The sequence below is a fragment of the Danio rerio genome, chromosome 12 (genome assembly GCF_052040795.2).
Source record: "Danio rerio strain M-AB ecotype USA chromosome 12, GRCz13ab, whole genome shotgun sequence".
In the NCBI taxonomy this organism is placed as follows: Eukaryota; Metazoa; Chordata; class Actinopteri; order Cypriniformes; family Danionidae; genus Danio; species Danio rerio.
In genome coordinates this window covers 29,956,701-29,981,527 of record NC_141032.1, presented here as the reverse complement: position 1 = coordinate 29,981,527, position 24,827 = coordinate 29,956,701, and the positions used below count along the sequence as shown (strand labels likewise).

Sequence of the window (24,827 nt, the reverse complement as noted above, 5' to 3'; positions counted from 1 at the left end):
CATGTATTCGGTACTATTTCCCTGTGTTATTTCATTTTTAATCTAATTAGCATTGTTTTCTGAGTATATATGGATTCATTTGGTTGTTAGCAACATCTGGTGAAGATTTTAAGTCAACAGCACCTTTAGAAAGTTTTCTGAGAAAAATGGTGATGTTGAATATATATATATATATATATATATATATATATATATATATATATATATATATATATATATATATATATATATATATATATATATATATAAAAGAAACAATACTTACAATAATTTAAGAGCTGTTTTCCTCAAAAAGACTAAACATGTCCCCCATAAGTTTAAACATTTTTTTAGGAATTACTACAAGAGACATTTTATACTAATTTACATATGCAAATTCACATACAGTATGGCCCCAATGCATGAGAAGTCAAGCAGGAAATAAAGTGATGCAACACTTCAGCCTTTTATTTCCATGTCCCCTGCAGAACTGAATTCTGGGACGGCATCACCTTGTAGAATTGGATCTTCCTGATCAAGAATACAGACATGTAACAACCGGGACCAATCCAAACCAGAGCCAAGAACAAGCTAGAGAGAGCCTTGGCTGCATTTAATTCATATAATGATTTTAAAGAATGGACAGAAAACAGCCTCAGACTCCAAACACTGGAGTGACAGTATAGGCTTCTTTCGACATGAGCTCACTGACCTCACTTGACCACATCAGCTCCTTTGAGTCTTCTTGTATATCATTACCCAATTGCGTCGCAACAAAAATGACAAGCCTCCCGTTCCCCGCCTGCCGCTCTGTGTGTGTACACTATGAAATGTCACGTCTAGTGCCGACCGCTGCGCCACACTGGACTGAATTTACTGCCTGAACACGGTCCCTTGTGTTTGTGTTCTTCCTCTCTTCCCTGACCTTCTTCACTGATGAATATGTATGGCGAGGCCCGTTCCTCAACAGCAGCTCGTGCGCCGGGCGGGCACTGGGGCAACAGAGAATACTAAAATCAGATCAATCACTGCCAGCGTCAGTGCTACGCCACCATCTAGGAAGAAGAGAAAGTACATTACATGCTGAAGAATTAGACTGCCAACCAGCTGATGACACAGGGAGTCACATTGTTGCTGCCATGGTCAAAAAAATTTCCAATTGGATGACACATGCCGTTGGTCAGGGAAAGTGTACTGTATGTGAGCATGTGGCAGACGGATGGCTAATTGTCTCCTCTGGGAAGAGCAAACCAGGGCTAAAATGCTCTACTGTGAAGCCGGGCCAGCTAGCTTTGATGTGCTTGAAAGAAGAGTCTAGAAAATTGAAAGAGAAAACAACAAACCAACAAGCAAAGGAGTACAAAGAGAGAAAACAGTTTCAGAAAAGACAACTTACATCAAAGTGAAAGTGAATTTTCTGCAAATTGGTTTAACAAAAACTCATAAATAGTTTTCCCAAACAATGACACTAAGTTGATAAGACAATTATATCTTGCATAGTGTTTACTATATACATCAAGCAAACTTGAGAACTGAGGTGATGCCTTTTGGAACCAAATCAAGTCAAAACAAAGGAGTTTAAAACAGTTTACTAAAACAAACATTGAGGAAAGTTTACTTTGACTGTTAACACCTTTAAACTACCATTGGCGATGATGATTATGATGTAGGAGAGGATGTGGCTGAGTTCTCTACCTTCTTTGACATTTCTACCAGCCAAAATTTAAACACAGAAGAGCTGCTTTAGAGTAGAAATCAAATTGTTTTTGAAAGCAACACTGACGGTTTTTCATGAATAATGAGACTTCAAACTTGCCTTGATCGTTTGACATTTAAAAGATCTTTGTAGCATTGTAGCAAGTATTTTAGCATATGAAAATGTTAATAGACATTGCTTAATTTACTGATAAGGTGCTCATAACATTCACAAGCGGAAAAGTGGCCACTATTCGAAATAATGTTGAAAGTGTGAAAATATTTGTCAAGACCTAAATCAGTATTGCACTGTAAACCCTAATGCTGTAACTAATTAATTGAATTGAGTACTATTAACTTAAATCATTAAAATTCGTTTATCTTAATTAACCTTGATGAGTATTTAGAACTTTTTCTTATTTTTGAGTTTGAAAAAATTTAATCTTTCAAGTAAGGTGAACAATTCTGCTGGGTTTAATTTATACAAAATGTCTCTTTAAAGTTTCATTAACTCAAAATCTGTCAGCCCAGTGATTTTGCGTCTGACGTCATCCAGGTTCACGTACGTGCTCATGCTTCATTCGTTTTTTTCAAGATGGCGGATCGGCCTCGCTTCACACTACAGTAAGTAAAATATTTACAAATCCAAGAAATATTAAATGTATGTTTTAATTAATATAATCACAGTAACAGTTCAATGTAATGTAGAGTTAATCAGGGTGCGTTTACATGTCGTACATTACAGAAAACATGTTTAGCCTCACTTGTTGCTAACTAACGTTAACATTACTGTTTAAAAAGTTAGAATCAGTGCAACGTTAGCGTTAGTTGTTACGTGTTAACTCTGAATTTTAACAGAGTGTGATAAAGACAAAAATATTTAAAATCGGCAGATTACATTTTTCAAAAAAATTTAAATCTTGGCGCGAGTATGCCATTTCTCAGCCTGTGCTGAAGTTGTCATGGAGACGCGCGCTCTCACAACCGCATGTCATGGCGCTGCGCTGAACTCCATCCAGTGTGTGAATGTGGTATTATCTTTGCAATCTGTAGGCACTTCGGAAACGAAAGGCGCAAGAAACATAACGTTAATCATAACTCAAATGATCTCCGCCTAAACACTTAACGGTATTTTCTGATGACGCGCAAAAACGTAGTCTCAAAACTTAACTCTGTCACACGCAGCTTGTTGCTTGCTGATCCATGTATGAGGATAGCCTGACGGAGAACATTTAAGCTGCGCTCCTCACCTAAGCAGGTACAGAGCAGAGCTTCAATTTACACTACCACATTGAGATAAGTTGGTTTTATATTCATACATTCATTTAGTAACAACTTGTGACTCGCTCCATAAATTGTTTACCATGGTACTTTGTCTATTCGTTCTAAAATCACATGCAAGTATGACATGAAAACAAAATTAAACTAAATGCACTATTTTTTTTGACTGAACAATGTTGTACTTTGAAAGTCATTGGCTGCTAATATGATTTCACCATTAAGAATATGCAAAAATTACCTTTCTGAAATTACATTATTAAGGAGAAAGTCTGAATGTGTAAATATAAAACTAACTTGACCTCAATCACCAGCACTGATCAACACTTAATATTTCCTCGCGCTTAAGACGACATCTCTGCATATCAATGATTACCTGATTAATGCGATCAGTTAAATGAGTTTAAATGTCATTTAGGTCAAATGTATTTTAAAGGTATGATAAAAGTTTTTTTTTTTTTTTCAATCTATTTTTTAAAATGTTTACTCTGGAGAGAATATAAACAGCCTAAAAAACAAAGTATGCATATCTATAACACATTAATACAAAATTATGTTATTAAATAAAATAATAACAAAACAAAATATTCAAGACGTGGTAAACAAGACATAGTTTTCTGATGTGCAAATTTTGTAGCTTAAAATATATTTATATCTTAAAAATATAAATATTTTAGTCTATATATTTTTACATCATTAGACAATAAGGTAAGTTTTGTTATTTCTAGCTTTTAAAATCAGGCCTTAAATTTCTTTGTCGTCCTATTCAGTTTTAGAAATTTCAATACTGTTTAAATTAAATCTGTGTTCATCAAATCAAAGCAACTAACATGATAATCAGCTCTATTGCTAACCGTTTTGGAGGTTAACGTTAGACATCATGCAATTGTACTACTTCCACTCTCAGCTAAATGACACTGTGACTTTGTGTACTTACAGAATTGAAGGTCGGGTGTTGCTGACTACAGATAGGAACTACAAGGAAAGTGAAACTTCAGCTAGACCTTGAGTTCAGTTTACAACATGAAGATCCTGCTTTCAACATCTGATCAACACCTGATTTTTTATCTGAGGTAAAAAATAGATAAGTAAATGAAACATAATAATAATATTAATAATTTTTTTTCTAGAATTGTATATTTTGTGGTGTGGGTTTGTTTTATGAAATTCTCTCTTGTTTCTTTTTGCTGTTTGCAGAGTACCAACATGTTACAAATGAGAATTTTCCCCACAAATTCTTTGCACAACTGGACCACCACCTATTTCATTTGATGACAATTTCAAGGCAAACAGCATCCAAAACTGGCAAGACAGCAGATACCCTGGCTAATCTTTTAAAGGCTTATGATGAGCAGGTATGTTTGGGGTCACGTGTTAAAGTATACATTAAAATATAATTTGAATTTTTTTTTTTTTTTTAATTGATTTAAAATCATTTATTCATCATTTATTATACTTGATTTCCAGGAACTGCATGATGTCAGTTCATGACGGACTACTCTTATCAGAGGTCTTTTGGTCTTGCTGCGTGAGCGTGACTTAAGATTCTTTAGGAACACCCTGGTAAGACTTCATTCATTCTTTTCACAATTAGGCATGTTTAATAAAAAGATGAAAGTTTTGAAAACTTTTACTTAACATATTTGTAATCACGGATAGTTGATGAATCATATAATATTGGCTCAGTCATTTTGATACTGTCCTTACATTAATATCCTTGAATTATATTTTTAGATTGATAATCCTGCTGACTGAAGATGCTTTATTGGCCCTGCATTCACTGAGGGTCTCTGTTGTCCTGAAGAATGAATTGGACACCACCCACAGCACACTTCCAGACCTTTCTTGTCTTGTATGGATTAATGTATGTTCTTCACATAATATATAGTAAAGGACTTTGAACTTGTGCAAAAAGTTTTGCTTGGCATGGATGATGGAAAATAAAAAGTCTCGTAGCATGGAAACCTTAAAGAATGAGTTGATTGTTTTTTTTTTTTTACTTAATAAAGACTGTCTCTGGGGTAGTAACTTCAAAACATTTATTTACCTTTAATTCGTAAGGGTGCATTTTATTATATATAGGGATAGTTTGTCCAAATGTAAAATTCTGTCATTTACTAACTCTTCACTTGTCCCAAACCTGCTTGAATTTCTTGCTTCTGTTGAACACAAAAGTTAAGTAAAGCTGACAACCTGTAACCACTGACTTTCTAATAGGAAAACAAATACTGTGGAAATCGGTGGTTACAGGTCTCAGCTTTTTTTTTTTTTGGTCAAAAATAACCTTTTAAGTGTTCAACAGAAGAAAGAAACTTAAACAGGTTTGGAATAAGTAAATGACAGAATCATAGTTCAACCAAGACTGAATATATATATATATATATATATATACAGTTTCTGTGTAGTTTACACTAAACGAGTCACTTCACAGAATGTGCACTTATTATTTTTTTAACGAATGCCTTATTTTATTTGTGAAACTGACGATGGAGAAGTTAATTTTAAAAAATGCTATCAAAATGTATGAGCTGGGTGATTTAAGTATTTAAAGTTGAAAGAAATTAAAGCAATTAAGTTAATTGGTATTAAAATGTATGAGCTGGGTGACTAAGTATTTAAAGTTTGGAAAAATTAAAACAATTACGTTAATTGGTATTAAAATGTATGAGCTGGGTGACTTAAGTATTTAAAGTTTGGAAAAATTAAAACAATTAAGTTAATTGGTATTAAAATGTATGAGCTGGGTGACTTAAGTATTTAAAGTTTGGAAAAATTAAAACAATTAAGTTAATTGGTATTAAAATGTATGAGCTGGGTGACTTAAGTATTTAAAGTTTGGAAAAATTAAAACAATTAAGTTAATTGGTATTAAAATGTATGAGCTGGGTGACTTAAGTATTTAAAGTTTGGAAAAATTAAAACAATTAAGTTAATTGGTATTAAAATGTATGAGCTGGGTGACTAAGTATTTAAAGTTTGGAAAAATTAAAACAATTAAGTTAATTGCAATTAAAACGTATAAGCTGAGTAACTTGGGTATTTTAAGTTAGGTGAAGTGTCTTGCATGAGTACAACAAACTCAAAACTTAATGTTTCTGTTTACTTAAAATAGATAATTTCATAACTTAAAAAATTTGACGTAACTGATTACCTCAAATTTTTTGAGTTTTGTCAACTTATTCGGGATTACAGTGTGGTCTTGTGGTCATTTCATAGGCCCAATCCCAATTCTACCCCCTAGCCCTTCCCCTTACTCATTGTGTGTCTTCAAGTGAAAGGGTAGGGATGTCCCAATTCTCTTTAGCGCGAAGGTGTAGGGCTAAGGGGATGTAACAAGGAGTCTGACACAGAGGGATCCATTTGCAGTATATTTATTAAACACAGTTTATTACAATCACACAGTAAGCACTAGTGTGCGAACTCACATCAAACGTAGCAATATTGGGTCGATAGGCTGGCGGCTGGCTGTCAAGGATAGTGATAGCAGGCATGGGTCAGAAGCAGGCGGCGTGGATAAAAGGCGTTATACAAGGCAGGGTTCGAGGCAGGCGGCATGGATCAAAGTCGAGGTACAATGCAGGGTTCAGGGCAGGCAAGGCAAGGTCAAGGTACAGTCCAGGTAACAACGGGGAGATCAGGCAAGGGTATGAACGCTCAGAAATGTCAGCAATGGCAGAACAAGACTTCGCACTGGAGTGAGTGTTTGGGCTGCTTATATGTGTGTGTGTGTGTGTGTGTGTGTGTGTGTGTGTGTGTGTGTGTGTGTGTGTGTGGTGATCAGTGAGATGTGCTGCAGGTGTGTTGCAATCAGTGTCTGAGGATGACGTAATGTTTAGAAGTCCGGTGATGATGACCTCTGCTGGCCAGCGAGGGGAATGACTGGGACCGAGTCGGTGACAGGGGAAGTGCTAGATAGTCCTTGAAACAGAACTTGTTCAAGACCACAGTCGAAACCAAGGGGTACAAAAATTACCTAGAATACACCATCTACAACGAAAGCATGACTGCACAACATTCATTATTATAATTTTTACAACAAACAAGCTTATGTTTTATTACATTCATAACAGCGTTCGTGTTTTACCGTCATGCTTTTTTTTATTATAAAAACACTAAATTTCACTGTCTATAATTCATAATACTTTCAACATACTTTCACATCCGTCACTCGATAACACTGGAATCCCCTGTCAGAAAAGTCTAGTTGCTGGGAATTAGCTTTTCACAGTGTCTGGCATAATGTTAATGTCGATTTCATGTCTGTACATAGAAGAAGATGGACACGGTGTAAATGCACAGTACAGTTACAAGCTTATTGCCACATTATATCGTTATGATAACATGATATTATTGCTTTCAGTGATTTCCTGAAGATAAAAACTGAAAAATAATGGACTGGAACTGGAATGGAACTGCAACTGGAATATCTACAGCAGTTGCCATCGTCGATCTCATACTGCGATGACCAATGATGACGTGTGCAGGTGCTGTATTGCTGTCTCATTTCTTAGGGGTAAAAATTGAAGCCCTTTCCTTTCACACTCTGTTTCATGGGCCAAGGGGAAAATTAAATTAGGATTGGGCCTTAGTTTGTCTTTTGCATTAATAATGACATTTACGAGGTCTTTCTGCCATTAAAACCTGCAAGTTTCGTAGTTTAAACATCCAATGTATACAATGTGGGGTGTGATGCCACAAGGGAACAAATATTTGCTTATAATCTGCCTCAGACATTAACAAAGAGTTATACATCATTGTGCCATAGGTTCTATTTATTTATAATGTAATTAATTAGTAATACAGTAATGAAAACTGATTTAAAAATAATAATAAAGAATTTAAATTGGTTGTGAATATTATAAGCCAACAAATGATAACACTTAAAAATAATGGTCCATTAGTTAATTTTAGTTCATTTATTTACAAACATGAACAAACAACAACACATTTTATAGTATTTATTCATCTTTGTTAACCTTAACTAATAAAAATAAAGCATTGATTGTTCGTTCATTTATACTTGCAGTGCATCAACTAATGTTAACAACATTCTTAATAACATAAATTATTAACATGATGTACAATATTGTTCAGAGTAAATAAATAAACTCATTCATTCATTTTCTTTTCGGCTTAGTCCCTTTATTGATCAGGGGTCACCACAGTCGAATGAACTGCCAACTTATAAAGCATATCCAGCTTTTACACAGCAGATGCCCTTCCAGCTAAAACCCAACACAGGGAAACACTCATACACTCTCATTCACACACATACACTATGGCCAATTTAGCTTACCCATATCACCTATAGCGCATGTCTTTGGACTTGTCAGGGAAACCGGAGCACCCACAAGAAACCCACGCAAACACCAGGAAAACACGCAAACTCCACACAGAAATGAAAACTGACCCAGCTGAGACTCAAACCGGAGACCTTCTTGCTGTGAGGTAACAGCACTCCCCACTGTGCCACCGCGCCACCCTAACATTAACTATTGGACTATTATTGTAAAGTGTTAACAAAAAATAATTTGGTATAAAAAATAGTTAACAGACTACTGGCATTCATATGAAGAAATCAGACAGAATCAAACATTAATGCTAAAAATGTGATCATTTTTGTCAAGGGCTAAATCACTATTGGTCTTGCAATCATTTGTTAATGCGCCCACAATATGATGTTGAGGTCACGCATTGCAAGTTTTGGGTGATGGTTGTTTGTATGAATGTGTGGTTGTAATCAGCAACACCGAGGTCTATAATCAATCAGCTGTGAGCGGCTGGTTTCTCTCTCTGGGGCAGGAATCCTGCCAGCCATCAGCCAATAAGCCAAGGACCCACACAGAGTGGAATCAATACAAACACTCATACACTCAGCAGCTCAAGAGCGATTCTCTCCAGTCTAGTCTGATGAGAACTCACAGCCGCTGGTAGCTGCTTTAAGAACCTGTGTTTAAAAGATGACATTGCTGGAAACAGATGGACAGGTTGATAAAGAGAGATCATTAAAGTGAAGTTGGTTGTCAATAAAACCATTTGAGTTGATGAATTAGTTCTTCACACAAACAGTACACAGCAAACCTTATGAAAAAGAATTTTCAGTAAAGGTTTATTTCTTTTTCATGCAGTACTCAAGCTACTTTTATTTAAATCTATGGTTTGAGTAGTGTTGTTTATAATGTAATTAAAACACAATTATTATTTAACAATAATTACTAACTGCATTTAATGAGTATTCGCTGATGAGTGAAAACGTTGTCACAAGTTTAGAGGCGAACTGAATATGGTTGTGCATCTTCTATCAAGGCCACAATTTAAATCCTGAGTAGATTAGTTGGTAAACAAAGAGATGAAGAAATAGTCAATAAAGATGTGAGAAGTTCTGACTTAGGTCAGATGGTTATGGCAAGGAGACTGAGTCACAGTATCTCTAAAATGGCGGTACTAACGTTTTTTGTTTTTTTTTTTTGCTAACAATAAGACTCGGCAGTAGTAGTAATACAAGTTACAGATAGTGGTCTGAAATTGGACAAACCACAAACCAGCAACTTAGTGTTGGGTGCTCAAGGCTCATCTGTGCATTGGGGAAGTACAAATCCAATTTATGTAGTGGACTCTGCAAGATATTTTTAAAGATGCTCAAAAAGCAGAGATCCAAGTCTCAAAATAAGCTTCATTGAATTCAGAAGAAAAGACCTTAGTCACATAGCATACCAACCACCATCTCTGATTCAGACTGCTTGTACATCATCATTTATACCCTGTCCTTATCAATTCCATGTGACCAAAGCCCAACTCCGTAAGTTGGTCATATCCCATCTATGGCACAACTCACAAATACAAATGATGGTTATAAGAGGAATGTGTCACAACACACAGTGCATCGTACCCAGTTAAGTAAGGGGCCACAAAGTGCATATGATGACATTTGTCTATTATTGGAAGCACCTAAATGTGTATGTGAGAAGCAGAATTAGACCTTGGAGCATGAGAAGGGTTTTTTTTTTTACATAATGTGGATTGCCATGTGTGTGAGCATCATTTACCTGGAGATGTGATGACACCAACCCAGGCTCATTCTGAATACGTACCCCTATATACATATCTGGAAAGAGCAAAATGCATCCTAGGAGCATTTTTTTTTCTTCAGTTTTGGTTTTCGCGAATCAACTAGAGGCTGCTGTGTACACTCTTTGACATCTCAATATCTGTCATGAGTGCCATTCGCGCCTACTCTTCTAACAAAAATCCCCCAGAGGCCGCTGTTGACTAACTCACTGACTGACTGACTGACCAATCGACCGATCCCCCCACACTCCTCTTTCCCTTAACCCAACCAATAGTATTTTGAAAAGCACCTATTGACCTGCCCACCCCCTTCCCTAAACCCAACCGCAGTGTTTTAAAATGAAAAAGAAAAGCCCCCTAATTTTTACCACATTTTCAGATTTTACAACATTCTCACCCTGATATTTACTTATTTGGCTTTTGTTATGTCTTAGCTGCTTTCTGGATCCGTTCTTCACTGGACTCAGACCCTGTTGTCGCAGTCAACTCCTCACTGCATCTCAAGTTTGCCGACGTACGTGTCGAGCTACTGGACAAACTGGTAACAGCAGAAAAGCCGTTCACATGCAGGTAAGCTGTCAGCTGATTAGTGAGAAAAGAAACGCGTCATGCTATTCCATATTATTAGTTTTAAAGACGAAATGCAGCCATAAGTTAGCTACATAATTTGCGATCTTCAGAAATGTATATAAGGCTATGTTTCAGAATGAGCCTATGTTGGATGACACAGTATGCACCATGGGAAAACAACTGGCTATAGGAGGGATTCTAGTGCTTTGGTCAATGTCATACTTGGAGGCAGTGGGTCTAGCTATTCCTGTGTACAAAAGTTTATCAAGTACTACCAACCTAAACATTGAAGCAGCCCAGAAACACCCACCTCTTCATGACAAGTGTCCTTTATTCAGCAGCATAATGCACCTTTGATGAAGAGTTCAAGGTGTTGGCCTGGCCTCCAAATCCCACTGATCAGAATCTAACTCAAGGTCTGTCGGATTGGATGTCCTGACCAAAAATTTTGATTCATGGTGGCCCCATCTTGCAACTTCCATAACTTGAAAGATCAGCTCCCAATAGATTCCACAGGACACCTTCAGTGGGCTTGCAACATATACATCCTGAAAGGTTGTCAAACTGTTATCCCTCATCTGTGATTACAATTTATTATATGTATTTCAATAAAACCAATGATACTGAACGTTCTATTTTCATACTTTGCAAATCCTAATAGGTTCTGTCTAGCAGACTGTGTGCACGGTGAGCCTCCTGTGGCCTTATTACTCAGCTATCCTGCAAAGGTACGAAGGGTTCGGAGGCACTCACAAATCTTATGCAGTAATGATCTCCAAAGGGATTCTTCTCTTAGAGTCCAGGCCCTTGAGCTACACCGCAGATATTCTTTCAAAACGGACTTAAACTAGAGGGATCTGTACATGGAGGCTCCCTCTAATGTGACAGGTACTGAGGTTCTTGCAACAAGTTCCCTGTCACTGAATACCTGTAAACAAAGTACTGATTGCTGGAGGAACAAAAGCTGTCCTACCAAACTAAGGTTCTATAGGTCCCTGAACAGTCAGACATTGTGCTTCCAAAGAGCTCCTCGACACCCTGAGCTGGTTGAGGGAAGGAGGGAAAAATGATAAGACAGACGAAAGCATGGTTGTACAAACTCCTGACAAGTCACAAAGACAGGACTCGACATAACTGGAGCAGAGCCCCCTCTTCACCTTCCTCCTCCACACACAAAATCTGCACTCGTCTGCACACAAACACAGGAAAACGTGGCTGCAGGCAAATCTACAAGAGGCGAATTGGCAGCTGAAATCAGCATGCACTGACGGCAGATATGTCTCGATTAGCTCACCGTGCTACTTGGCATGAGTCTCTGAATTAGTGTGGTGGGCACAACAGTGAAGTTTATTCCCTTTGTTGCTGATCTCCTGGTAATCACAGTGTCACTGCTACTGTATATGTCATCGCTGCAATTCAGTGCTCACCGCAAACATTCAGCGCACTAAAACCTGAGAATTTTTCACAATGGACTGGTGCTGTAGCTCTGCAGATGGGTTAATTTTGTCTTTCTGTGTCACCCACGGCTGGTAAAGTGGCGGGGGCGGAAGAGGAAGGAGCTGTCGCGCTGAAACAGACACATCCCTCAGCAGCTCTCAAGAAAATCTACCAAGTTAAACAGTGGTGTTCCCTCTCTGCAGATCTGAGCATCCTTATAATTAGACCCATTCGCTCAGCATGACTGCAATGCTACATTTTCTAAATCTCTCTTTGGGACTTCCGCAGTTTGGTTTGCATTAAATGTTTACACTGCACTGATCCCAGTAAAGCCAGCAGAATGTGCGATTTCAGCAATATTTACAAATCTTGCTGAGGGAAATGTCTCCAATGCAATGGATCTGTGTGATGATGACACCTACTGAATTTTAGACTAAGATGCAATTTAAAAGAATCAAATTTCATTAGGATTTGCTAGTGGTAAACAAATGGAAGAATCTTGCTCGTGGGCCTGGCCAAACATGTGACCTCTATAGGACACTAGCAGCCTTTGAACCCAGCAAGCATTTTAAAAGAAGTCTAATAGAGATCTAATAGACATCTATGCAGCAACAGATTGGCTAAAACAGAACTTTGAGCTCGCAGTGAAAATCTAATAGAAGTCTAAGAATAACTCATCAACACACATGAAGTTCGTCTAATCTGTTTATCTGATGACTAGAGTGTAGTTTTGGCCAATTCTTATGCTGTGTTCACACCAGACGCGGAACGCTTGAATAAATCGCGAAATTCGCAAGTAAATAGGAGCATGAACATTTTTCATTTACTCGCTTCATTCGCGGGTCAAATTTACGTCACAATAGATGCAGATTCGCATCATGGGCGGGGCTTCGGTCTGCTTCTGTCAGCTTCGTTGGTAAATGGTTAACATGGATTTTATAGAGAGAATAGCTGTGTTTATGTGCTTTATGAAGGCTGAAAAACAGCGTTGATTCTTTTGGAGCCGTGTCTGAGTACAGTAGATCCATTCAGAGGTGCACCCAGCTCTGTGAGCTCATAAACTCCCCAAAAAATATACCTGGATGATGGAAGCTTTCAGTGGTGCTTCAGACTGAACAGAGCAGAAGGAGGATTTTCCCCTGGGACACCAACAACAGGCGCATGTCATAATCACGTCCCATACAAGAGAAAGCTCCTGATTAGTTAACGTGTCGCGAATGTCCTCTAAAGTTCAGATTTTCCAACCTGAGCGATACGCGCGCCTCTTCATTCGCATGAATCGCATCATTCGCGCCACCTCATTCGTGCGTATTGTGTCGCAGGATGTCTATTCGCTTCTTTGCATTGACTTAACATTGCTTCTTCCGCGTCTGGTGTGAACGCAGCGTAAGACGTCTATTAAATTTTCTGACAGCCCAAATTTAGACTTGAACCGTCTGTTTAGTCTTCTTTTATACATCTATTAAATGCAAAATTGCTTGGAGGGAAATGAGACACAGATTCAGAGTTATAAAATCCATGTGAGGTGGTGTTTAATTCGCAAATGATACAAATATTAAAAACGTTAACATTAGCTGAGCAGTTTAAAGTGTATTGCTGGGATCACACCAAACATGGACTACTGCGTCACTTGCTCTAGTTTACTCACAGGATGTTTTTCACCTCAGTGAATTTTCCGCTTGAGCGAAGTTATTCGAATTTTACATTCACACTAAATGCATTGTTTATTTCCTTTCAAATACACCTGTTCCTGCACCTCCGTTGACTTTTCATGTAATGTACTCAGGTGAATACTTAATTTCGCTTTTAGCTTGCTCCTGCTGGTGTCATCAATCTGGCTACCTACCTGTGCATCAATCCTACATACTACACCTTTAACAATTGCTTGTAATAACTTTTAATAATCAATCTCTTGAAATGAATGCCAAAACTGCGCCCTATACTGACATTGAGAAGAACTGTTGTAAAAAAACGTTTCATTTTTTGTTTAATGTGTGCACAAACGTGTTCTCATAGCTTCATAATGCTCAAATTAAACCGCAAAGACACACAGACTGTTTTGATAATGCTTTTGGTACCATATTGCTCTTTGTATGTCTACTGTCTTACTGTCTATAGTGAATGAGAGAGCTCTCAGATTTCATCCAAATATCTTAATTTGTCTTTGGAGAATGAAAGAATGACATGAGGGTCATTTTTAGACTTTTAGATTTTATGACTTTCATTTTTAGGTGAACTACTGCATCCTTTTAAAGCAATGCACAGATAAACCACATCACAACAGTTTACTCCATGAGGATTTATTATATTCCACTGAGTCTGAACTCTAGTGTACGATACATACATTGTATGTCTCATTCCGCTAAATCTAGTAGATAGTTGCATTTCCAGGGCTCATCAGCTGCACTGAATAGATAAGTAGTAAAGAAGCATGCTTGATTGTCATCATAGATCAAGAGCCCATGAGACAAACCTATAAAAGCTTTAGTCTCAGCGTTCCTCCTTACATTAAGATGTCATTGTACTCTCATCTCCCCAGACTACAATCTTGTGTTGGACCGAAGCCCAACATTACAACTAGAGCAACCCCTAAAGGTTTGCCTTGCCACTGGATAACGTCTTACAGTGCATTTTTTTTTATTCGTTGACGACTGCGGTTGGCTACTGGTGTAATAATGTGAGATATATAGCGGTGGGATGTTTATGTGGTGTGACAGCAGAGCTCACTCCATCAGCAGTCTCCTCAGTTCCTGCGGGCAGGTGACTGGAAGGGCACAGACAAAGTTTTCACACACATACGCGGTTGCTTTGCCATCCTGAGGAACCAGGGTGGAGAGAATAGGAAGCTTATCGTAAAGGAAACCCTCTGTGTTGCCATCTGCCAACATCAGGACCTGAAGAAAAACGAATAAAAAGAGGGGGAAGGGAAGAAAAGAGGGAGTGAGAGAGAGTCATAACTGTCACTCTGATGACAATTTAGCTGAAATGGTGGTAGCGGGAGTCATATAGTTTTAGTCTAATACAAAATTTATGACCCAAAGGACTCCATATGCTTTCTTGGCAAGTAATAACCCTCAATAAAGTACAGGGCAGTGCGATTATAGTGACAGTCCCATTCATGGTTCATTTCTATGGTTTTTGTTTATATCTGGGTGCTCTATTTTCATGACCCGAGGACAAAGGAGCTGCTGTGGGGTGAGACGACCCTGACCTTGGTCATATTCGCATCTTCAAATCATAAGCATAAAAACATTTTTATATCTCACTACTAACACAATCCTAAGCACCAGTATGGTGCAGTTGCAAATCATCTCAGATATATCAGCCATTCGAATGCCATTTCAAGCAAAGTTCAAATACAATTATTAAGAATTAAACCATAGTACTTTGAAATGCATTATATTTAAAAAAAAAAATGGTTAATTGCGATAGGAATTTTAGGTAAAGTCAAAATTTAAAAAAAGTAATTTTATTGATTGTTTGGTTGTAGTTTTAATGCATTTATTTAGTATTTATTGCTAATCTATGAAATATTACATTTATCAAAAAATACAATAATATAAAATTTTGTTATTATTATAAATAATAGTGGCGATGCAGTGGCGCTGTAGGTAGTGCTGTCGCCTCACAGCAAGAAGGTCGCTGGGTTGCTGGTTCTATCCTCGGCTCAGTTGGCATTTCTGTTTGGAGTTTGCATGTTCTCCCTGCGTTCACATGGGTTCCCTCTGAGTGCTCCAGTTTCCCCCACAGTCCAAAGACATGCGGTACAGGTGAAATGGGTAAGCTAAATTGTCCGTAGTGTATTGAGTGTGTGTGTGTGGATGTTTCCCGGAGATGGGTATCCGCAGCGTAAAAATGTGCTGGATAAGGTGGCGGTTCAAAGGGACTAAGCCGACAAGAAAATGAAGAAATAATAATAATAGTATTATCATTATTACAATACACTCACCAGCCAGTTTATTAGGTACACCTTACTAGTCCCGGGTTGGACCCACTTTTGCCTTCAAAACTGCCTTATTCTTTTAAGACAAATTCAATAAGGTACATACATTTAAAAAGGTACTGAAAATATTCCTCAGACATTTGAAGGCCATTTGAGTACAGTGAACTCATTGTCATTTTCAAGAAACCAGTCTGAGACGATTCGCACTTTATGACATGCCGCGTTATCCTGCTGAAAGTTCCATAACAACAATACAACAACAATACTCAGGTGGCTGTGGCATTGACACGATGCTCAATTGGTACTAATTGGCCCAAAGTGTGCCAAGAAAATATCCCCCACATCATTACACCACCACCCCCAAACCTGAATTTGCACCCGAAGAACTGCCACTCACTGGATATTTACACTTTTTCAGAGCATTCTATGAAAACCCTAGAGATGGTTGTGCGTGAAAATCACAGTGCATCAGCAGTTTCTGAAATACTCGGACCAGCTCCTCTGGCACCAAAAACCATGTCATGTTTAAAGTCACTTAAATCACCTTTCTTCCCCCTTCTGATGCTCAGTTTGAACTGCAGCAGATTGTCTTGACCATGTATACATGCCTAAATGCAGTATTGAGATTTGGCAAGCAGCTGGACAGGTGTACATTTTACTCTACAATATGAATATTTTTCTTAACACAAGTTAAACTAAACATTTATTTTGACAGATTTTGTAGGGACACTTGAATTGACACCACATAGAACTCCTCACATATTATTGTACAAACAGTGATGAAAAAAATCATCCCAACACTAGTAACAGCACCTTCCTCAACACACAAAACAGACATACTCAGTTTTGAGGAAATCGCACTTTATCATCAATCACCATCAATCCAATTATTAGAACTGCATTTCTTGTCTTTCCTTTTGTAATTTTAACAAGAAATCCATTATAGCGATGTGCAATAAAGCCACTGTCTTAATAATTCAATGCTATTGATCCACACAGACGGTAGCATCACCGCCTCCCGCTCCTTCACGTCTCTCACAGGGGGCAAAGTCTGAAATAACTCAATCAGGCCAAGTCCAGTCAGGGGGGCTGAGAGGAAAAGAAACCTTTAACTCAACAATACAGCAGCGAGATGAGAGACAGCAGAGAGAGCCTGAGCTGCCCAGTGGCCAAGAGTTACCAAAGGGAGAACGGATAAAAGACTAAATCTACTTTCCTCAGCGAGAAGCCCAAAGCTCAGTGAAATCCAAGAGGAAAGGACTCGTGCATGTGACAGAGGTTAAACCGTAGGGCCGCTTTCAAGGTTCAGCTAAGACCCGGCTTTTTGGAGGATATTCCAGGTATACATGAGCCAGACATTTTTCTCTGCTTTCTGGTCTTGACACGTTGGGTGTGATTTTTGACAGGCATGGTTAACAACTCAACTCAGCCAAACCTGTCCATGGACTTCTAAGTGCAATATATTGTTACTGTCTGTTTGCGAGAAGCTTCTCTTTATTGCATCTCTGGGGCTGAGACAATTCCGCATCATTACTTTTCTGCTAGCATCCTGGCAAGGCTTTCTGTCATATTTGTCGTGACCTCACGCGGGCTGTCTTCAGACTGACTCGAGGAACTCTGACAGTCCACTGAGGCAACATATAAAAAATGACAAGCAGACAAAACAGAGAGTGAAAAGATGCATGAGGCCTGGGGTTAAGAAAACACTGGACTTTCTCGCAGTTCATCTCGTGCTTATCAACTTCGCTCGTTTAAAACAACAACAGTAAATCAGTTTTACAACCAGGTTAAAGGGATAGTTCACCCAAAAATCAATCAAATGATGTACTCATTATTTACCTGTTTCAAACCTTAAGAAGTTTCTTTCTTCTGTTAAACACAAACGAAGATGTTTGGACACCTGTAGCTATTGATTCCCATATGGAACTATAATAGTCAATGGTTTGTAGCTTTCTTCTAAATGCATCTTGTGTGTTCAGCAGAAGAAAGACTCATAAAGGTTTGGAACCACTTGATAGGGAGTTAATAGTTTCATTTTAGAGTGAACTATGCCTTTAGGGGACTACAGGTGAGTTATGGTAAGAAAGAGACATTTGTGCAGGATAAAATAAGTGGACATGGCAACCTGTGAAAAGCAACGCTTCAAATATAAAAAATACATCTCTTGACAGTGGTTTACTTTAAATAATCCATACACAAGTCTGTTAATGCTGTAATATTGCTTCGTTAAAAAAAAAAAAAAAAAAAAAAAAACTGAGAATACCACAAATATGAAAAAGCCAGAACGCTGCTGTGGAATTCCAGGAGTCAGTCGTGCTTAATGCAAGCACAAAACAATGTTATGGTAATCACAACCTATTTACATGTACAGTGCTCAGTACACCCCATTTTGAAAATGAATATCTTTTTCAATTTCTCAGTGAATATAGGCAATTTATTTTGGTGCATTTAAACAAAACTGATTTATTAAACAGATATATTTATTCAAATAATATTTTAGTCATCAAACAAATTTAGAAACTAAAAGATAATAAGCAAAATATTGCAAAAGATAAAAAATACAACCTAAATATAACTAAACTTTTCTTGGGTTTTCTTCTTTTTTTTTAAATTGTATTTAATATTTTTCTATAACATATAAATGTGGGTCTACTAGTTTTTGGATCATTATCTCAAGTTATTTTGTTAGGTAAGCTCCAGATTTGGCTTCAGGACTGACTAATGCACATGCACAAATATAATATTGTATGGCTTCCTATTAAAATATGAAATTTAAAAGAGAGATTTGTGAGGGGTGTACTCATATATATATATATATATATATATATATATATATATATATATATATATATATATATATATATATATATATATATATATATATATATAATCAGACGAGTCTTCGCTGAGGTCCAGCTTCCAGCCTCCGGTGCCTAGACTGCAGCTCTGCACAAGACGTTGGCCAGTGGAGAAATGGTCATGCCCAACTGAGCCTGGTTTCTCTCTAGGTTTTTTAATTCTCCATTTTCGCCAACTGGTTCAGTTTTTTCTTCGCCGCTGTCACCACTAGCTTGCATGGTTCGGATCTGTAGAGCTGCACATCGATTTATTTGCTCTTCAGTGTTTGTACACAGTAAGGACAATTAAACCACACTGAACTGAGCTAAACTGAACTGAACTTAAACTCAGAAAACTGGACTACACTGTTTCAATTTACTATGATCTTATATGTGAAGCTGCCTTGACACAATCTACATTGTAAAAGCGCTATACAAATAAAGGTGGATTGAATTGAATATATGCTCAGCACTGTATATGTCACAATGTTTTCAAATTTGTTCTAAATTCAAGTCACTTCCGTCACCCTGTTTTAATCCACATTTGGAGGAATTGCATAAGAAACAATTGATGTCAAATTAAGAAGAAAAAGTATCCCCTTTTAGGCTTGACTGAGATGTTTTGTGACTTTGTCATTAAAAAGAGTCAATGTGAATAATGGTAGATGAAATCGCGTTTGATAAATCAAATCTGACAGAATGGGATCAAACTTGACTGTTCATGTATTTCTAAAGCAATCTCCCTGAAATTCATAACTTTTTGATTTAGAGGCTAGTTTTTATTAATATATTTTAGCACAATGTGCTCATTCCCAACGAGGGGTAAGGTTAAGGGTGGGGTTTGGGGGCACGCCTCCTTTTAAAAATCATTTTCAAACTAATTAAAGAGCCCCTATTAGGCATTAAACAAGGTCATGTTTTGGTTTTGGGAGTCTCCAACAACAGTCTGATTTGCATGAAAGGTCAAAAAACACTTTCGTTGTTTTATAATATTTATTTATCTTTACCTAATTATCCCAACGACTCCCATATGATTTGTTCAGTGATTAATTTGTTCCCAAACCCCTCTTTAGCGTGACGCTAATCTGTGCTGATTCGTCCAATGACCCATTCTGTTGCGATTGGTCTACTGTGTTCAGCTCAAGACAGAGAGAAATGCCCACCATGGCTTATCACCAATTTTGAAGTAGTCAGAGTTCAGAGTGTATGTTTGAACCCAATGCATGAGCAATACAGTTAAACATCAGCATTTTACAAAGTCCCATACATCAAGTCTTTCCTGATCCGTCCTTTAACAAACCACCGTATAGCTTACTGTAGTATTCATCAGGAAAAAAATGACGGAAGCACAGCACAAGGCTGAGGCTATAATGCTAAAGTATTTTTGCTAAAGTAAACTTTAACCACTGACTCTTCACAGCCTCATCTTTGGGTAGGGAAAATAACACTAACTGTCCTTCACACTTCATGCATGGCATCTTTGCGAGATGATTCAACTGGGATCTGCTACAGTGTTTGTCTGGGTGGGGGTTAAAATTTTCCCAGGTCTGCGCATGCAACAAATGGGCGGGGTTTGACTTTGAGTATTTCACTTCACTTAGAGCTGTGTTAGAAGGTCATTTTCAAAAACCCATGATAGGGGCTCTTAAACCATATGAATTTGTATGAATTAGCCACTTTTCTGACAATACTTACATTTCCTTGTGAGGTCGGGCTGGTATTTCTGTCAATGGTGTCTATATTATAACTCAAACAACTTTATTGAAGTGCACCTAATTTGCATTTGGGGTTGTTTCTTTCCTTTTTTGAGCATTGTAAAAAGATTCACTGCACATTCAGATGATAATGATGAATGGCAAGAACATTTCATTAATAAATATACAATTAAAAACAGCAAACAAATTACACAAATTACATACCGCCGGCAGCTGGCTCTCTGCAACTCTCACATGTTCACCCACTGAAGCTAAGCAGGGCTGAGCCTGGTCAGTAACGGGATGAGAGACCACATGGGAAAGCTAGGTTGCTGTCGGAAGTGGTGTTAGTGAGGCCAGCAGAGGGCACTCAACCTGCGGCCTGTGTGGGTCCTAACACCCTAGTATAATGAAGGGGTGAGCACCGTCTTTCGGATGAGACATTAAACCGAGGTCCTGATTCTCTGTGGTCATTAAAAATCCCAGGATGCCCTTCGAAAGGGATGAAAAGGATGTCCTGGCCAAATTTGCCCTCCGTCCATCATGGCCTCCTAACCATCCCCATATCACGCTTCATCCCCCCTTCTCCTCTCCCCCAATCAGCTAGCTTCCATCATGTCATCCAGTGGGATGCTGCACACTGGTGGTGGATGAGGATCCTACCCAATTCTACCCAATGTGTAAAGCGCTTTGAGTGTCCAGAAAAGTGCTATATAAATGTAAGGAATTATTATCATTACTATTATTATATATGATTTTCTAGCGTTAATACATGATAAACATTCTAAAATTGTTTCTGGTCACACTTTTGCTAAAAATGTCCTCAAGAGAGTCCATTTTATTAAAAATGCCATCTGCAGTCATTTAAAGCAGAACAGTACAGTATAATTTCTTTTACAGTAAGAGGAATTGTCCAGAACAAACACTGAGTGAAGTCTTCACCTTTGAGCAAAATACCATGAGTTATTCTTGTATATCCAATACAACCTTCACATTAAGATGGAAACCAGGATATTGTGTGTTTTAAGCTTTACTTGTTACACCATTCTGTCAGAGAACATGCCTTTTTTGCCTAAAACAGTGGCACTACGTTATCTTGCATTGTGAATACAGACTGAACAATTCTAAACACTGTGTTGTTTATCTTATTTATCTGTTATTCGCAGTCTCACATCCTTTACATTAGTCCAGTATTTTGGTCGGTCTCTAGCTGCCAGCTCTGCCGATGTTGTTTGGAATACATCTCAGCGTTTCCGCACACAAATTCGTCTCTTACCCCTCTCTTTCCTGATTCCCCAATTCCCATGAGCTAAGCAATGATTCTTTTCCAGCTAGCATACACCAATAGACTGTCAGCTCCTACCTGCTACTCTCACCTACATAAACACACAAAAATCAGACGCACACACGCACACACACACACACACACACACACACACACGCACACACACAAACAGTTGATTAGTCTGGGGAATTTCATCAGCTGCTTCTCCTGGCAAGATGGAAGCTCTCTAGAGAGCTTGAGGCTGTCAGAGGAGCACACAGTCATTAGTCATTTAATTATCTGCCGTAAGTTTATTTCTTGGTTAGAGAGGAACGGAGCGTCGTGACCTCATTGATTCTGGTGTCTTCGTCTACATCCTTCAAAGGTAAAGGCCACTGTACATGGACTGTAAAGGACTGTCAGGGTTTCTCCGACTGACTGAATGAAAAAAAATCAATCAACCAATGGGAGTTTTTTGTGCTTTGATTAAACATATAAATCTTTTGCTAATCTGCTAAAGAAAACTAAATGCATTGGATGTTGCATATACATCTAAATGCACTGTATCAGAAAATTAAAATGGTGGCAGTTTACAGTATGATTAATTTAGTTCATGTTACAGACTTAATAATTAATAATACTTATTACAGTATTTATACATCTTTGTTAGCGTTGGTTAATGAACATGCAGTTGTTCATTGTCTGTTATTAGTTGACTAGTAATTAAATGCTGTATGAGTATCGTTGTAAGATAATAATACTGGCAATAGAGAGGAGGATCCACATGCAGTTTATTTAAGAGATAAGTCAGTCAAGAAATGGTCAAAATAGAGGAAAACAGGAGTATACAGGAAATCTAGGGATGGCTGAAGTGAAACTGATGTTTCGACACAGTGTTGAGATCCCGAATCGCAAGTGTTTCAAAACACTGCACCAAAGCATGATCCAAAACACCCAGGTCATGTGACTAAGGTGATTAAAAACAGCTGGTCACGTGACTAAAGCAATTCAAAGCATCAATCATTTCAGAAGTGTTTCGATACCTGGCGAATCTGCATTTGACTGACAGGGTCAGATTAAAACTCTTATATATAGCCTATTGGACATTGCGAGTGCACATAGTTACTTTGCTCCAAATGGCTTTTGGGTTCGAATCCCGATTTGTACAAATACTCCAAAAAATATAAATACATTTAAAAATTATAATATATTTTTTTTAAAAATCACTACTGACCTTATGCATTTTTTTTACCAATTATTACAAAGAACTATTTATGAAATCATTACACAATATTTATGTCTTATCAATAAGAAGAGGTGAAAACTATACACCATTTCAATGTGGCATGTCATTGGCCCATAATGATTTCCTGCTTGTTGCATACTATTTCATAACTATAACAAAAGGCCATTCAATCATGACTTAACATTAAAACAGTATTTATCAATATGTGGATTCTCGTAAGCTATAGAAATTTAAAATGTAAAACAGAAAATATGTTAGGACCATTGTTATTGTTTACATCCCTCAAAATGGTCTATGAAAGTACAGAATAGAGGGTGAAAGCAGTCCAAAAATTTATATTTTATGTAATAGTAATTTTACTAATACTCCCCATACGATCAAAATTTACAACTGTAATGCATATAAATGGTGTAAAAACTGTTTTTTCAGAAAGAATCATAAATGTTTGGCCTAAGACCTCCACAACCTCACAGCCACATTTAGCACAGCTATGTAACAGAAATAAGCTTCTATTTCCAGCATTCCCACAACTCAAAGTGAGCAAAAAAAGTGTGAAAAGGCCAAGCACCTAAGCAGAGAACATTTTCTTCTTTACTGTTTCATCTGATCAACCACGTGACCTCTGCAGACTCTGCTCTTCTGGTCTGAGGCTTCATAATCCAGCGGAGGATTTAATGATGTTAAGGGTTGACTATTCCTGCAATGTTGAGGTCTCCGCATACCATCAACATCAGCTCGCAAGATGTCCAAATCATCTTTTACTTGGACTCTGACAAGATGTCCAAAAATCCCAACTGGGCAACACAAAAGGCAAGCATAAATCAGACTGCGCCATTTTTAAAAAAAGGCTAAGCTAGCTGAAAATACATGTCTGTCTGAAGCCCATTTCCTATTAAGTGCTCTGTTCTCTCTTGGGTTGCTCATTAAAGCTTGTCAAGGATTCATCCGGTGGCGAACAAACTCTAAAGTGACAATTTCCCATGAGGTGGAATACCTGTGGAAATACTCTCATAAGGAGGATGAAAGACTTGCAAGGTATTTTAATTGTCTGACTGTAGTCTTAGGCTAAAAGTCTCACTCTCTGAGGTTTTTCCAGGGTGATTTCAGGTAATCGAATCATTAAGTTTTCAACTTAGTAGGGGAAAGTGAAAGGAAATGAAAGTACTGTGCATACCATTATACAGTGTTCTTCAGAATGAAAATGGAGGGTATTATTAAGCCTTTCACTAAGAACTACCAGTTAAAAGGATTGATTTGGGAAGTGCTATCCATACTAAACTAATAGGGCCAAATTACATTGATTTTAAATCATTTATAGATGCTTTTTGAAGACTTTTTACACCTACTTCAGAGCATCTCAGAAGAGAAACGGCTTCTGAGGAAATGAGACTAAAGTCTTTCTCCTCATGATGCTGATTAGCACAGACAAAGACCTTGTTTCATCTGAGTCCAGTTGATTTAAAGAAGATGGACAAAGAGACATCTCAACCCTTCAGGCTTCATCGTTCTCTTGGTTGACCACATCTGAGGTTATTTAAGATTTTGATGATGTCTAGTGTCTGTTAAATGCAGAGAGCTGGTGACACAGACACTATTAGCTCAAGTTGTAAGGGCCATGCAAATAGACATAATGAGACTTTAAAATCAACATTTAATAGGCTCTTTCTTTAAATCAGCTGTAATTTTCAGACCTTAAAACAATTTGTCTAAAATGATGTATGGTAGATAACTTTTAAGTAAAATTTCATATCTGCCTCTTTTTACCTGAAATCACACATGCAACTTTAAGTGAGTGACCGAGTACACACAGCTCCCC

The 24,827-nt window shown here is 37.7% G+C and overlaps 1 protein-coding gene and 2 long non-coding RNA genes across 12 annotated transcripts in view; 2 read left to right on the top strand and 1 right to left on the bottom strand.

Moving 5' to 3' along the window:
• Positions 1-14,306, top strand: part of LOC137496821 (uncharacterized) — a 38,371-nt gene extending 24,065 nt beyond the window's left edge. Inside the window, exons 1-5 of one of the 7 annotated variants that reach the window (XR_015504222.1) lie at positions 6,629-6,912; positions 7,313-7,436; positions 10,455-10,590; positions 10,929-11,145; positions 11,252-14,078. This is a non-coding gene — a long non-coding RNA (uncharacterized LOC137496821). Of the gene's footprint in view, positions 1-467; positions 2,062-6,628; positions 6,913-7,312; positions 7,437-10,454; positions 10,591-10,928; positions 11,217-11,251 lie in introns of those variants that run through there. The other 6 variants (XR_015504227.1, XR_015504224.1, XR_015504221.1 and 3 more) reach the window with 6 other exon arrangements.
• LOC147841416 (uncharacterized) lies at positions 2,254-4,926 on the top strand. 2 transcript variants are annotated; one of them, XR_015504202.1, is made up of 6 exons: positions 2,254-2,298; positions 2,860-2,932; positions 3,892-4,025; positions 4,150-4,307; positions 4,420-4,515; positions 4,687-4,926. It is a non-coding gene; the product is annotated as an uncharacterized LOC147841416 (long non-coding RNA). The 2 variants fall into 2 exon arrangements; XR_015504201.1 differs by lacking the exon at positions 2,860-2,932.
• Positions 14,307-14,311: 5 nt separating the features above from the next.
• The window catches only part of spata20 (spermatogenesis associated 20), a 75,995-nt gene continuing 65,479 nt past the window's right edge, over positions 14,312-24,827 (bottom strand). Inside the window, exon 16 of one of the 3 annotated variants that reach the window (XM_087276446.1) lies at positions 14,312-14,921. In XM_087276446.1, the coding sequence (XP_087132572.1) occupies positions 14,751-14,921 (171 nt within the window). In that variant the 3' untranslated portion in view covers positions 14,312-14,750. Of the gene's footprint in view, positions 14,922-16,689; positions 17,599-20,570; positions 21,878-24,827 lie in introns of those variants that run through there. The other 2 variants (XM_087276447.1, XM_087276448.1) reach the window with 2 other exon arrangements.